General features: G+C 37.2%; 1 protein-coding gene across 6 annotated transcripts in view; it reads left to right on the forward strand.

Moving 5' to 3' along the window:
- Nucleotides 1-16,886, forward strand: part of palm2akap2 (PALM2 and AKAP2 fusion) — a 103,474-nt gene that overhangs the window by 62,514 nt on the left and 24,074 nt on the right. For 5 of the 6 annotated variants that reach the window (XM_055209211.2, XM_073873985.1, XM_073873983.1 and 2 more), the window contains one exon: nt 1,905-1,987. In XM_055209211.2, the coding sequence (XP_055065186.2) occupies nt 1,905-1,987 (83 nt within the window). Of the gene's footprint in view, nt 1-1,904; nt 1,988-8,877; nt 8,905-16,886 lie in introns of those variants that run through there. The other variant, XM_073873986.1, reaches the window with a different exon arrangement.

The raw sequence follows: 16,886 nt of genomic DNA on the forward strand, positions 1-16,886 counted from the left end.
TGTTTATCACCGCTGCTTCATTAACAAAGACATAACAGTTTAAACTGATTCTCAAATACATTTAATCGCTGTAACATTTTTACTATGTGAAATGTGAAAACAATAAATATGGCAAGTGTATGCATGTATTTAAAATATTACATTAAAACAATTAATAAGGTGATGAAACAAATTTCTAGAGCAAAAGGCTCACAATTCAGCAGAATCAAATGCTTTAATGAGTCAAATATCAACAAGCTTTTGCAATGGTTAGGTTAAGTGAAACAAGCCTGTATGTTTACAGTATGTGTAAAAAAGAGTGAGTCAGAGAGAAAGCTAGCATAGTGAGTAAACCTAGTTAGCATTTTATACCCACCTCATTATCTTCACCTTTAACATTTAGCCTGTGTGTGGGCTGCTCGTATAAACATGCACAGCTGACCCCGATACATCCTACGTAATTTAATTCTGTTACGCACATATAATCATAACAGCTCATTTGTCGTAAACAACCTGAGAGACACATTGCCATTAAATTGCTGTTGGAGAATGAAACATTTCAAATGATTAAATGACACACTCTAAAAAAGTTGCTGTAATTTTGCAGCTGGTTGCCAGTAACTTACTGTAGAAGATAAAGTCAAAAAATGTTTCATGTTCATTTAACTTTGAACAAAATGTTGCCAGTAAATAACATAAATGTAAAATCTACAGTAAGTTACTGGCAGCTAGTTGCCAGTAATACCCATTAATACTGTAATTTCTACAGACATTTTTACAGTGCATGTTTACAGTCATAGCTGACAATCTGTGAACAGCTTTGCAGCAATAATACACTCTAAAATGGTGGGTTATTTTCAACCCAGCATTGGAACAGCGTTAAATACACCCAAAAAAATATATATATTTGACCCAATACACTGTAAAAAATACTTTGCTGCCTAAAAATGTTTTGTTAAATCAACTCAGATTTACAAGTCATGTCAACAGAAATGAGTTGTCATACTTATAAAGTACAGTTAAAAAGTCAACTTAATTTTATAAGTTATAACAACTCAAATGTACTTATAACAACTCATCTTTAGTCAAGATAAATAATAGTAAGTTGAAATTACTTGTAAATCCGAGTTGATTCAACAAAAGAATTAAAGCAGCAAAGTATTTTTACAGTGTAGGTTAAAACAACCCAGCATATTAAATTACAACCAACCCAGCATAGGTTAAATTACAACCCAGTGGGTTGAGTTTGTCCTTTTAGGGGTTTAAAATAATCCAGCATGTTTTAGGATGTATGCAACGACAGAGATATTTTAAATTGAAGATCATTTATTATAGTTTTATAGTTATTATAGTATAGCATTACCCAAATACAATAAACAACTTGACCACCGTTTATTTTTTTGCAACAGATCCAAATAAATAGGTTAATACAGTATACAATATACTGATTATTCGCAATGTGGATGTTTGGCTATTACAGTGAAAAAAATTTATTCATTCAATTTACTCCATTTTTTTAAGATAAGTGGTCGCAGTCAATTTATTTAAGCTACAATTAAGCAAAAAAAGAAAAAGAAAAACTAAACAAAAAACTTTTGTTTAAATATAGCTTAAATAAATTAATTGCAAACACTTACCTTAAAAAATTTAGTAAATTGAATGAATCATTTTTTCAGTGTAGCTTTAAGAATATAAACCACAATATGTTATCCGGGCAATGATGTGACACATAATCATGACAACAAGACATTACTGGGTGAAAGCATTACTCATGGGATACTACAGGTGCAAGGACATTTAAAGAAAATCTGACAGTGATCAGTCCTCTGTTATTATGACATGTTTCCATCTAGTAGGCATGAACTTGCTATTTTTCTATTATGGCAGTTTGCTTAAATAAATGATTTGGTGATGTTTTGTTACAGGTAGTGAGAAGGCTCGTTCAGTGCTGCTGACCGCAGAGAATGGACTGTATCCAACAACAACTTCACGATTTCAAGACGTTCTGGTAGGTCCACAGGTGACCATAGTCACAGTGCCATCTGTTAAAACTTTTCAGTTATACCTTTACAACCTCTTTATAGTCTTTGCTTATGTTCTAATACCTAATACTTTAACCTACATTTTAATCGCATTTAGTTTAATGTCTAGACTGGCAAATCAGTGTTCACATGAAATCAATACCCATTAATGCTTAATGTGAACCCATAGTGATTATTGACAAAAAATAAATGCACCTTGTGCATTTATATGCCCCTCAGGATGTTCTCCATGCAACATCTTCCAAATGCATTGGAAGTGACATAGTTTGGTGCTGATGGTTGTGTTTGCATCTGGACAATGCCTGACGCCTGTTCTATAATTAGAACCACTGAATTGTTAAGATGGTTAATGGGGAGTTATCTTTGTACATGCTATTAAGACAATGTGACCTTGATGTTTTTGAGATATAAAATTCTGTTAATAATTAATTCAAATAAGTATTACAGATAAGTACCGGGCTACAGAAAAAAACTATTATATTATACTGCTGATATGATATATGGTATGTTTGATTATCCAGACATGCATAAACACATTCCATGCATGCCTTTAAGTCTTTTAACTTTTCCTCTGTCCACGGTGGGACATTGTTGCACAGCGTAATTGTTCTAGAGAATGTGCGATACATGAAAAAGGCCTGGCTTTCAACATTTCACCGCTGACCCCCCTGCGTCTGCGTTCGCTGGAGTGGAAACAAAGGCAGGATGGGGGCCAGATTGAATGGGAGAGCTGTAACCCGAGCTCATTGTGATCAGCTCCTCGTTGCGCTAGAATGTGAGAGAAACGTCCGCGCGGCTCCAGTGCTGCTCTAGTCATTCATTATTCAGCGGGCGCGTGCTAATCGGGAGACGGAGACGCGCGCTGGACGCCGGTGCGTAAAAGCGCTCAATGTCAAAGTCGCTGCAGCAGCGCGTGCCTCCGTGCGTGCTACACTGACGCATTTACATCGCGTAGACTCACATTGGCTCAGTAGCGTTTTCTGTTTTCAATCTACGGCTGCGGAGTCGATAAGACACTCGAAGCTGCTGGGTGGTCAGAGGTAACCTTTCCTTTTACATCATTAACTAATATTTGCGTGATGACTGTGTGTGGAATTGACGTTTAGCTGATCATAAATGTTGCAAACGCGATGGTTTAGAATGTGTAGACTATTTTCTCTAATAGCCTATAATATAGTGCATTGAGAAGTAAAATAAGATGCTGCAGTGGTCAGATGTTTTGCAACATTTCACTGCATATGTGTGTGTGCAAGTGACCTTTGCTTTTTCTTTATTTGCATTTGTGCAGTTAAAGTTGCACTTTTTTTTACAAAAAAATAGATTTCACTTTAAAGTGTGCCTGTTGCTATTTATCTTGTAATTTAATTGATTTTATCTGATTTACTTATGTAGATGTAGCTATGTTAGTTATTGTTGTAGTCTGTCATGCAGTGTGTCATGAGGTATGACATGCACTGATAGGAGTGTATTCAAGAATTTTGGTTTCTAAAGAGTTGTTTTTAATTTCATAATTCCTTTTTGAAAGGGCCCGTGAGGATATGATTTAATATAGCTACATTGTAAACTGAATAGGCCTACATAAGAGGAACCAGGAAAAGTGCGAATTCTAATTTCTGAGGCATTGTGATCTATAGGCAAAGCCTACAGTGAACCCCACCAAAATCCTCTATTGGTCTGGTGTTTCTACTGTTTTAAACAAACAAAAAAACAACTGAGATTACACAGGCGATGATGATACAACAGAAGCTGAAGTCATAAATATATCTCATATAGCAAGACTTTTGACAGTTGACCTATAAAGTTTGTTTCACATTACAGCTTTTCTGGTAAAAATCCACCCATTTACACAGGATGAGAGCGTTTAAATTTTATAAAACATGTCAATTGTCCATTGATAGTTTATTCCTTTGTTTAAATATCTTCAAAACCTGTGGGCTTTAATACATAATTTTTGGAGCAGCATTGGCAGGGTGCCCATTTTTTTGTTTCTTATCAGTAAAGTGTTTTTGGTTGATCGTGCACCTGCCCATATTTTTTTCAGATGTGCACATATTGTTTGAAGTTGTGTTTTCAGTACAACCACTCATGGAGACTTCCAGTCATTATTGTTCTCATGCTAGTCTATTATTTTGGTCAAATCTTTTTCTATTCAGATAAAGATGCTAAATCATTTTGGGTTTATAACACTTACTGCATCAAACAAACTCTTGAATAACTTTCAAAGGTTTTATTCGGCACAAAACAGTGATTCCACTAAAAGCTTGTATGCATCTACACATTTCTAAAAGGAAACATATCATGCTAAATCCACTTTCTTAGCTCTTAAATGCATTTTGTTGTATATTTGTAGTGTTTAGAAGTACATAAAAGTTGAAATTAGTCTCTTCGGGTGCTTTGTTGATATCTTTATATTCTGTTTTGGTCAAATTTTCCAACCGGTTCTGATTTTTCTATTATCTATTACGTTTTTTGAACAATTACATCACAGCATTTGCAGCCGAACTGCCAAATAAGGACATAGACTCCCAGCCCAACGCTTCGAGCAATCCGCCATTTTTTATTTCTCGCTGCGATATTGTAGTCCAAGCTCAAGGATGCAGAAGTTACGAGAGAATAAGTCAAAATGTTCGGTTGTTGAACCTGTGCCTGGTTGAGTTTTATTCTCACGAAAATGTACCACATGGGTAAAGTCATGTTTTTGTGCGTGAAGCACTGCAAGGATAACTATTTCACCAACCTCCACCAGTATAAAGTAGGATTTGCCGATAGACTTCCTCTGATTGAGGGGTCAATTCCTTCTATCTTTGGAGACGAAGAGCAGAACACTTCGGTAAGCTGTAAATAACTTACACGGTGGTCATGGTTTAGCAGTGCTGTCTCTCAATCCGAAGGCAGCAGCCTGCGGATGTCGCATGTGGTCATCAAGCCTGGTTTTAGTTAACTGAGCATTACATTTGCAAGTCACGAGCATATTACAACAACTTACGATTAACTAAAAATAATAGTCAACTTTATAATTGTTAATATTCTGAAATAAGATCGCCTTGATGACGTATGCAGCTGCGACCTCCGGAGGCTGCAGCCTTCGGATTGACAAACGGCAGTAACACACCTTTGCAATACATCCATATGAAGACGTTGTTCTGCAGGTTCATCGTCTTAATTTTCATCCCGCTCCGTTTCCACGGAGCACCAATATGAGTTGCTCTCAGATGCACATCAGAAAAGGGGTAGAAAGGGGGCCGGTGGGGCTATCATAATGAGGAATTCAGACCCAAGCATTGCAGTTCCGCTTTATATAGACCACAAATATATGATTTATATGTAAAAAGGTCAGATTAAGGGGCCAGTCACACCAAAAGCGCTTTAAACGCTTGCAAACGCAAGGCGCGACGCACTGCCTTTTTTAAAAAAGAGCAGTGCGACGCGGCTTTTCATATTGCTAAGCAACCACCGAGTCAGCTGTCTTGTCAATCAAATATTGAAGCGTGAGCGCTCTTTTGCTGTTAACTGTCATATTAGCAGAAACTTTAAAAAGAGGGCGCTTGCTCTGACCTTGTTTGAGGATGGGAGGTGCACAAACACGAAGGAGAGAGTGAGTGAGTGGAGTCCGGTTCTTCAAAGCAACTGTAAACTTCCCTCACCACAACGTAAGGCCCGCCTCTCCCCTGATTCGATTGGACAATGGAAGACGTGAATGACGTCAGGCGCTTCTCCGCTCTCAGCGCTCCTTCAAAAACGCGTGCGCGGCAGGCGGCAAAAAACCGCAAGGCGCTCGGCGCGCATAAACAGCGCGCAAACGCGCCCTGCCCATAGAATATCATTCAAAAAAGGCGCCTGCAACTGCCATAAACGCTTTTGGTGTGACTGCAGCCTTAAAAGCATGATATGTCTGCTTTAACAGTTATCCAGTCATTCCAGGAAAGTCATATTAGTTTTTACAGATATAAGTCTTACAGTATTTATGAGCAGTTTATGCATCATACATTATGTAAATGGTCCCACCACATAACTTAGACTGTAAAAAATACTTTGCTGCCTAAATTTTTTTGTTAAATCAATGTCAACAGAGATGAGTTGTCACAACTTATCAAATATAGTTGAGAAAAGTCATAGTCAAAGTTAAAACAACTCACCTGTAGTTTTAACAACTCATCTGTAGTCAAGATAAATAATAGTAAGTTAAAATGACTTGTTAATCCGAGTTGATTCAACAAAAAATTTTAAGGCAGCAAAGTATTTTTTACAGTGTACATTTTCATATGTTACAAGTAGAGACACAATTGCCCAAGAAGAGCAAGTTGCCACTACTGATTACCGGTTAATTGCCTTGTAAGGTGTAGACGTAGCTATTGAAAGTGACCTTCATTTCCAGTAATCACACCAGGTTAACTCACTTCTTAATGACTAAATGGGAAGGTAGGTTAGACAGATAGGACTCCTGGAAGCCCATATTCTAAAACATAGATTTGAACTGTCATAATAATAAAAGGAATGCTGTTACACAAGGCCAGTGTTGGCAAAATTTCATTAACCGTAAAAATGAAAGTTTGTGTATAAATAAAAGATCCAAAAAAGCCAATAATACAAAACATTTTTTTGGAATTGTGAAATACTGGTTACAGTATCTGCCCTAATCTGATTCCAGGAAATCATTGTGCTTTTGTGAAACATATGCAAGAATTGTATGTTTGGATATCTGATAACTGTCCGCTCAACTGATTTTTCCAAAATATTACTAGAATCAGTCATTGCCAAGACAATAGAACATTTCCATCACGATTTGTTCTACCATTCACCCTTCACAAGAGTGTTTACTACAAGAAAACAGCTATCTGCACATAATCGTCAACAGGTGAAGTGGTGTTGTGTTCTGACATTATATCTTAATGGGAAATAGAAAGGATGTTAGCGGCTTGCCGATTTCTCTGCTGGGTAATGGAAGGATTGTCGGATAGATTTGAGCTTGGGGGTATCATTTACTCTGCGGTTAGAAACCAGGACAGTTGAACCCGTGGGGTATATTCCACTTTGTTGTCCACTGAAGTCTGTGGAACTGGATCACATTGTGTCTGTAGCTTTTACACAGCGCCCTCCAAGTACAACAGAGCCTGTGGATGGTCAGCTGTGGTGGCTGTTTAATTTCTCTTTCACCTGCTACTCTATTTCCAGGAAAAGTGTTGCGCAACACTGTGTATCAGCTCTGTGGGATGCTTCTGGTGCTGTTCCTGTCGTTGATCATTGTCTTTGGCAGCGAAGCAACACAATATCTGTCCTAGAAAAGCACCCACCCTCTTATTATCTAGAGGAAAAGCATTCTCAATGATAAGAACTCTAATCTTCATCTTAGTGACAACCACAAATGAATAGTCAACCATTCAGTCACACAGAGCAATCCCATTATATTCATGTATCCAAAAAATCTAATGTATGGTGCTTTGAGTTGTTTTCCATCTTTGGTTCAATTTAGCCCACTAAAGTATAGTACAGCATTCAGACGTAGTGGAAAATATTTCATCTTTATTACCTGTTTGGGTAACATACAGTATGACCTTAAGCTGGGACTGTTTCGTTCAATACAAATCCAGCTTGATAGCATCTGTTGTTCATGCTATATTTGAATTCAATTTGCTTTGAACCCATATTGATGTATTAAATATATAAGAATTTAACACTATCTAACACTGTGTATCAAAGTTGCCATAGCCATGGTGAGGGGGCTTCTAAATTAAGCATCAGATGCCATGGACTGGAACTATTAGCTTAGAGTTATTTCTATTAGCTGCTCACACCAAATTGCAAAAATTTGACAGCATGTGACTTTATGATGTCAGAAAACCATATCCCATCTTAGCTTGATATATTGTCATTGGCTTAAACATCAAAGTAGGAACAAGTCTCAGGATGAAATGACAGGTACTCTTGAAATGGTGCAGTTGTCATTAGTTTAGTCAATTTGTCTTCAAAAGGGGGTCCATGGTGGTATTACCAGGGTCCTCCAAATATTGTATGAGTTGAAAAAAAATATGCATATACAGTATAGAAAGTAGGCATTAAACAAGCATGCATTAATGTTCTAATAATACATGTTAAAACCAAAATGATTATTTTAATATCTTTGTAAATTAACCAATAAGCATCATATTAAAAGTATGTCAATCCAGTCTTAATTTAATAAATGTAGTGGGGGGTCCCTGCCCCTCCTCTCTATCCATTAAGGGGTCCTTGGCCTAATAAAGGTTGATGAGACCTGTTTTAGTCATCTTTCCATTCAGAAATGACCCGGATGCTGGAATCTAGCTTTTTTGTAATATAGACTGCATGCATATACTAGATTAGCATTCACTTTGTGACTATATATTACGACACATGCTCGCTATGAATGTATCAGTCCAACTATGTTCCTACAGTTTGTTCATGGTATATATTGACTACAAAGGGGCCATTGAGTGGCACTGGAGATAATGAAGGTGCAGGGCTTATTCACACTATCTAAATAAAGCAGGTAATCAGGGCCGGAAATAGGATTGTGAGATACAGTGATTATCTGTCTGTAACACGTTACACTCAGCTTGCCTCACAAGAACAAGTGACGCTGTGATTTTCTATACTGGATGTACAGGTCTAGATGAGAGAATGATGTTCAATATGGTTCAGTGGTTTTGAAGGCAGCCCTCAGGACAAACAGCAGCTAATTGAGTTTGTGATGCGGTCACTGAGCGTTGAAGCTGATGAAAGCAGGACTGCAGTCAGAATCTGCATTTAGAAGTCAATAGGTCATGGTGCCGGTCATGCAAACGGGATTAATCCATACAGTATGTGCAACTGTTTTAACCAAGTCACGTCTAAAGGCCACCTCATGGGAAATTAAATGGCATTCAAGGTAAGGGTCATGATTAAAGCTGTAGATACTGTGTGTTAAAATAAATGATTTGGTTTTGGCTTTTTGGTGATTCTGCTGAAGCAATATTTATTATAAATTAACGATTACTTGTATGATTTATGGACATAGCTTTTTTATAAGAATACAGTTGCACTAAAATGTCTTTGGATACTTAATTCACATTTAAAAAGTATATTATAAGTGTAACTTAATTGTATGCAGTATATGCTGTATTAATCTGTGAGTATTTACTGTGTTTAGTAATTCAATATATGAATCTTTCAAATGTTTTAAAAATAACTTATCTGATACTTAAAAAAATATGTTGTGCCTTATTTTGAGTTATGCACCAATTAAAGCAACCTGGTTACATAATGACAGCTTTAACCCGCTTTAATCATAAGGCTTAGCAGAAAGAAATCTGTAGATGCGAATGAATTCATCTGCACCTTTGATTAAAGTCAAGCAGTAAATACTGCAGATTTTATCCTGAGATAACTTCCCAGGTACATTTTTGAAGGCAGCATAGATGTATCCTTCGCTGCCTTTAATGTCCCACAATTCTATGCGTGGGGAATGTCATTGGTGGCTCAACCAATGACATTCCCCACGCATAGAATGGAAAGCAGCTGGAGCAAAGTTTTTGTCTAAATAAAGTTCATTTTTTTCGAATGTGTTTCCCGGAGCTGCCTTCATGCTCAAACATTGCCTTTAAGGTCATTGCCTCATGAGACGGTGAGGCAACAATTCAGCTGCCTAAGCTTTCAGATGCAGCTTCTTATACAGCAAGGTAGCTCAAAACAGGTTTGTGTTGAGCTTATTTTAGGCCAGTATGCCATGCTGGCCGCATGTGTATTGAATATGCACGAGTGAAAAAGCACAATGTTGGATCTGATAAAAATCATGGCTGTTTCAGTCATGAGGACACTTTCATTCACACCTGCTATCTAGATCAAAGAGAAACTCACCATCAGCTGTTATGAGGTAGAACAGATCAAAACCATGGCAACAGATATGCAGTGTATAATGAGTAAAGGGGAAGAGGTGCAGTGCATTGTGGGAAACAAATTCTAATGTTCATTAGCTAACACCAAAGGACACTGTCTATCCTCAGTGCCAAAGCTTGAACAGTTCAAATGTTGTTGTTTAGCCAGCCAAATAAAGCGAGTTGTATTGCTAGGAGGATCCCATGCTGACTGCAGCACATAACATTGGAAAAGCCAAAAGTCCTGAATGTGTACTATTGAGGAATCGTCCTCCCCATTGGCTACCCAGATAATCCTCCTGTATGTTTGTCCCAGTGTCTAGGTTTGTATTGTGTCCTTAAATACTGTTAAGTAAGTAGTTTACCAAAAACGATATCTTTATTTTCTCGTAGCTCATGTTTTTCTGATTTGTTGCTTTTCTTCTGTTTCTGTGAAAATAAAAAAGGTTGCATTTATGATGGCTTTCCAATTGCTGCCATGATTATGTGGCATTGAAGTGTGTGTAATATTCATAAGCGGATATTGTGATTCCAGGCCGGTTTGGATCTGTAAAATCTCACACACAGAGTCTTTCTTTTCATGTCTCCCCAGCATTGAGCCTTTTGTTGAGCTGTTTATAAAAAGAGAGAGCGAGAGAGACCCATGTTGCCATGACTGCTCCCAGAGTCCATCTTAGCGCGTTTTCCTTTAAATCAACAGATCCACAAGAAACACTGCTGTCATGGTTTCATTTTGGATGATACTTTCGGCTTTTTTGGTAGGTCATAATAATTACCTTGTATGCTCATGTAAAGAAACATTTGAGTTTATACCTGTAGGTCTGTTTGGAATGAAGAATTGTGTTGTTTCCTCTGCTATCTTTGATGGATTTATGGGTTTTTCCATTGTGCAGTCCATACAGGCCATAGTACCTTTGAAGGGGGCAAAAGATCATGCCTTTGTGTCAGGAACACACCTGTGATGAGGTTTTGGTACAGAGTCATTAAGAAAATTGCTTGTCTTTGTAATTTTTGAATAGTGTTTTAATGGTAAAATGATTAAGGTTGGGTGAAACATGCTTTAAAATATCCTGTAACAACATAATTATGCATTCTTCTTATTAATGCAACTTCTATTATACCCATTCTATTAAAGCATTTATTTGAAGATCACGTGATTGTTATTTGTCACTGTGCGTAGAAAGACCAGGGAAACCCTGACTGTGTAACATCTGGCCAGAAATGTACTCCCAAACCTCTTTGTTGAAAGAAGCAAAAGAGCTGTCATGAACTTCAAGGCTAACTACAAGCCAATGGATTTGTAGTTTAAATGCAAAAGGATGAATATGGCGCATTTTGTTTGGGTTGTTCAGAGTTTGTCCTTGGAATGGTTTGAGGTTTTCCTGTCTGGCTTGACCTCTCACATTGTGCTGAAAGCACAAACAAATCAGCAGCTTCCTCCTGTGGAAGCTTGTTGTCTGTTACAAGAGTTTAAATGGTTTTTATATCGCATGAGGTACAACTTGAAATGTGAGAAAATTCTTACAACTTCCAGCTCCACTAGGCTGGGACAAAAAAGGTACAACAATGTGTGAATAATTGGGGACTTTGCAGATAATAGGGTACTTTTCAACTTTGAATGATAGTTGAAGTGAAATTATTCTTTTCTGACAGCTAGCTATTAAGAAGATATAACAAATTACAACATATGAAGTGCCTACTTCTTCACACTTTATTCAGTGCATTAAGTATAGTATGCATATAATACATTCTTTTTGTTGGTATTACCAAGAAATGTACACTCTGTGATTAAACGGTACATTATATAAGTTACTTATTTTCTGCATTGCTGTTGGTAAACAACATATGAATCCATATGTTGTTTACCAACAGCAATGCAGAAAATAAGTAACTTATATACTGTACCGTTTAATCACAGAGTGTACATTTCTTGGTGTCTACATCGGTTGCACTTAAAAAAGCCACCTGGCTCCTTACAGTTTTTATTTATTTTTGTACCGTTTAATTTTCTCATGGAATAGAATGGTGTCCATATGATGCATACAATACTATGGAGAAATCTCAGAAATATTGTTGAAAGCACTCCATCACACCATCAACTGTTTTTTTAATACTAGTTTGAATACTGTTTTTTGCATACTGTATATCTAGGAAGTAGATGATTTCTGCCACTTCACTTCCCCATCAGTCCGTGGCTTCGCATTCAACAATTTATGTATGAAAGTGTCTCATGAAGTTTTTCTAAGAAGGCTTTAAAGGCACAATAACATCACATCTAATGACATACAACAAATTCTAGGTAGCGTTTGAAACAACCAAGCAAGACACAACTAAGCAGTGCTGATTGCTCTCTAGAAACTGTATAACTATATAACAAGTTTATAAAAAGAGAAAATTTACCCTGATACTGATTTTGATTCCTACCACCTGCTCCTTCAAACCTCGATCATTGCAGTGAAGGATGCATCTGTGCTATCCACAAAGGCCAGCCTGATAAAATCATTTCTGTAGACAGAATGTGAAGTAAACAGAGGTTTTGGCCTTGTTGCCTTCCTTCCTTGTATCCTACCCACAGTCAGATGTGGCGTATGTGATTAGACACCCTTACAGAAATTAACCAGGGTTTTTGGCATATTGATTACCACTGGAAAAACATTGTTTTACTACAATAACCATGATTGTAGCAATACCGTGGTTATTTTGTGACAATCGATATGCCAAATCACTCACTTAATCGTTGTCACTGTTATTTTCAATTCAACTCAATTTTATTTTATTTATATAGCGCTTTTCACAATTGGTAATTGTTTCAAAGCAGCTTTACATTAATAGAAGCAGGGGAAAACACAGAAAAATCGACAGACAATATAAGTAGCAAAATACAGCGGCTACAAATAAACTCTACAAGCAAGCGTATTAATAATGTATCGTATACAAGAGGGTGCTAGGTTAAGCCAATGTTGGCTGACTCCCTGGGGTTGAAAAACCTCCTGGCTTTTTTAAGCATGGGAGGAGAAAAAAGTCCTAGCAGGAAAAAAACCATTGGGATATATATATATATATTGACTGTATATATATATTTATATGGGATGATAACGGTATGTAAACGAATAAGGAGATTAAATGGGTTCCGTCGGTGGTCGTTGGTCAGGCATCAGCTGGGCATCACGTTGAAGGAAGGCCAGTAGTTGACCTCCACGGCATATCCTGTGTTGACCTCCATGGCAGCCGGAACTTGGTCTGTTTGTCTCAATGTCCTTGGGTTCGAGTACAAGACAGGGAGAGAGGAACAAAATCCTATTAGCATAGGGGCCGTTTGCATGTAATGCAAGCGTCATACAGTGTTGTGTTTTAATATATGCTCGGTTCCAGACAGGCTAGCTATTGCGGCATTAGTATATTACCCAGACAAGTTATGTGAATGCTTTGTTCCGTACAGGCTAACTATTGGGAGATAAGTACATTTACTAGACAAATTATATGAATGCTTTGTTAAAGAAAAAAGTCTTACGTTTAGAATTAAAGTGATCAACTGTGTCTGATTCTTCTGTCTTGATCAGTAGTATTTTAAATTGTATGCGATATTTGACTGGTAGCCAGCGTAAAGATGCCAGAATTGGGCTTATGTGGTCATACTTCTTAGAATGAGTAAGCACTCTTGCAGCGGCGTTTTGAACTAGCAGAAGCCTGTTTACCTGATTTGCATGGCATCCCCCGAGTAACAAGTTACAATAGTCTATTCTAAAGGTCATAAAAGCGTGGATAAGCTTCTCTGCATATGATGCAGACAGCATATGGCGTATTTTTTTTAGATATTTCTAAGATGGAAGAATGCAGTGTGGCAGATTTTGGAGATATGAGTATCGAAGGATAAATTGTTGTTGAACACCACACCTAAGTTCTTTACCGCGGAAGGATGAGAGGAGATGTAAAGCTGTGTATTATCCGCATAGCAGTGAAAACGTATGTTATGTTTCCTGATGATGTCTCCTAGACGTGACATATATAACGAGAACAGGATAGGACCTAAAACTGATCCCTGCGGCATGCCGTATTTAACCGGGGAGTCATTTATAAAAACAAAATGATAGTGATTGGTTAAATACGATCTAAACCAGGCTAACGCCTGACCACTGATGCCAACATAGTTTTCTTCTGTATCTTCATGGTTATCTGATACATGTTTCATCTGGGACAGGTCTGGAAGAGTGCTAATAAAGCTATCTTTAGTGGTGGAAATTATTGTTCTGGCTAATCTGTAGCATGTTGTGGACCGTGTGATCCTATCTAAAAGTATGGTGTACGAGACAAGGCTGTGGTCTGAAACAACATCGCTCTGAAGTGATATTTTGATGTCAATATTGAGCCCAAATGACAGAATTAAATCGAATGTGTGTTTACAGGTATGCGTGGGCCCTGACACATTTTGTTTAATACAGAGAGAATTTAGAACATCCATAAACGCTAATCCTAATGCATCTTTTGGGTTATCAACCTGGAAATTAAAGTCTCCAACGATAAAAACTTTATTACAGTGACTACTAGCTTAAACAGGAAATCTGCATTTTCTTTAAGAAAGTCTGTGGGGTGACCTGGAGGTCTGTAGATCGTAGATCCTGTAGCACGAAAGAATGCTGTTTGTTGTTACGATCGGTTATTTCCATATTTAACAACATTATTTTAAATGAATTAAATTTTAGTTCACATTTATGGTTTACTTTGAATATTTTGTTGTATATTGTAGCTACACCACCCCCTCTCCCCTTTAAGCGAGGTTCATGCTTATAATAATTGTCTTTGGGGTGGATTCATTTAATCTAATGTAATCGTCTGCTTTAAGCCAGGTTTCTGATAAGCAGAGAACATATAAGTTTTGGTCTGTAATCATTTAATTGATAATAGGTTCTTTATCTAATATTAAGAAGGCTGAATTTTAACATTTGAGTTTCATCTGTAGATCCATAAAATTGCTTGTGATGCCAAGCTGGTTTAAAGATCAAAAGTTCTTCAGGAGGACGTGCTGAGTTCTGCAGTGTTGAATATGGAATGTTACTCCCTGTGCGGTGACTGGCTTCCACTCTTTTTCTAAATTAATCTTAAGGAGGTCTTGGGCCATAATTAAGGAGGAGTAAACATCTAATGATGGAATGCTGAACAGCAATGGTCATTTAATTGTGTAGTCTAGTGAATCAAGAAACCGTTGACCATGTTGAAATACACGGTACTTTGGCAAGTTCTCTGCCTTACTTTAGAAAAGAGCCTATGGATAATATATTATTATTTTAGACCTTTTCGTGTTTTTTTCTGTTTATTTTCAGCTTGTGAAGGTTCTGTGCGGTAACCAATACAGATATGGCTGGTGCAAACATGCTTTTATTAGATTGTTAACCTTAAAGTGACATAAATAACACAATGGGCTCTATCTTACACCCGGCGCAATGTGCGACGCAAGTGTCTTTTGCTAGTTTGCACCCTGCGCAATTATAATTTTCACGTTTAGCGCCGCGTTGTTTAAATAGCAAATGCATTTGCGCCCCCTTTTGCGCTCATGCGTTCTGGTCTGAAAACGAGGTGTGTTTATGCGCATTGTTGGCGCGTTGCTATTTTGAGGCAACTAAAATCGACTACGCCATTGACCAACAAAAACCTTGTCTAAAGTCTAAAGTCAATGGCGCAATATGTTTTTTTGTTATTTAAAGAGCGCATTAGTAATATGCGCCTAAACGGGACGACAACGCAGGTTTGCTTAACACATACATGAATGCGCAGCAGCACAAAAACGCTTTTAAATATGAAAGATTAAAGGATTGAATGTAAAAGATTATTATTGAGTCTCTTGGACATAAATAAGGACCAATTATGAGACGTTAGAAGGCACAAAGAGCTGCTTCACCTGTAGCCTGATAAGTAAATAAATGCTTTGCTTTAAACAAATACATCTGTTTTTAAATGTTTTTAAATGCTACCTCACGGATTTATTGTATATGATGACTCTGTACCTGTGGATATGGTGAGATGAGAAACATTTTTAAGTAATGCTTAAAAAAAACTGACGCTGTCCAAGTGCTGAACCTTGCGGAGAGCCGTTTGTAAATTCTTTATCTCCTGTTTGTTACAAATAAAGTATTTTTATAGTGCAAACCTTTTCTTACATACTTGTAAATTATTTTTTAATGATATTGGATAGCCATACATTTACATTTAAAGCAATTAAAAGCCTGCTTTTTTACTTCCATGACTAAAAGAAAACGCGGTTTAAAGGTTTTAATGAAAAAATAACAATTTCAATACAAGTGAAAAACAACACAATTATTTAACATTAATCTTAAACTGGTGATCTTCTTCGTCCGCTTAGTTTTTCAGTTTACAAAGTCCGTCATCTAAATAGGGATTAGACATAGCGCCAGCGCAACTGACTTTTAAAGGGGATGAGAGCTGAGACTCTCATTGGTTTATTGCACGTTACGCCCAAAATACTCCTATTAATCATTAAAAAAATAGGACCAACCCTTTTCGACCGTGCGCTCGGCGCACAAACCATTTTTCCCGTTGTTAAATTAGCAAAAGTGCTTCGGACACGCTCATTTAGACGTTGCGCTGTGCGCTTTAGACAATTCAGTTAGATCGTTAAAATAGGGCCCAATATGTTGCTACAATCAGTGAAAACTTTAATTTGGTGAGGTTATTAAATGAGTATAAAATTGTAAATTACAGCTTGTTACAAATGAGCAAAAATGATCTTGGCTTTAAGTGTGATTCAATGCGAATTAAATTTGACTACCTTTTTGTTTTATTACAGGGTGAGCATTTACAGTAATACAGAAAAATAGGGCTTCGCACAACACAGAAATGCCTGCAACCTTGTTGCCAATTTTAGAGATGTGCTCCATTTCTTCTCCCACTTGTATCAGAAAGCAGGCTAACCAGCAGTATGGAGGGTCACACTGAAAAAGCCAATGTACAAGTTCCCTCTGAGATTAGCCTTAATGACATATAT

The sequence above is a fragment of the Misgurnus anguillicaudatus genome, chromosome 12 (assembly GCF_027580225.2).
Source record: "Misgurnus anguillicaudatus chromosome 12, ASM2758022v2, whole genome shotgun sequence".
Taxonomy (NCBI): Eukaryota; Metazoa; Chordata; class Actinopteri; order Cypriniformes; family Cobitidae; genus Misgurnus; species Misgurnus anguillicaudatus.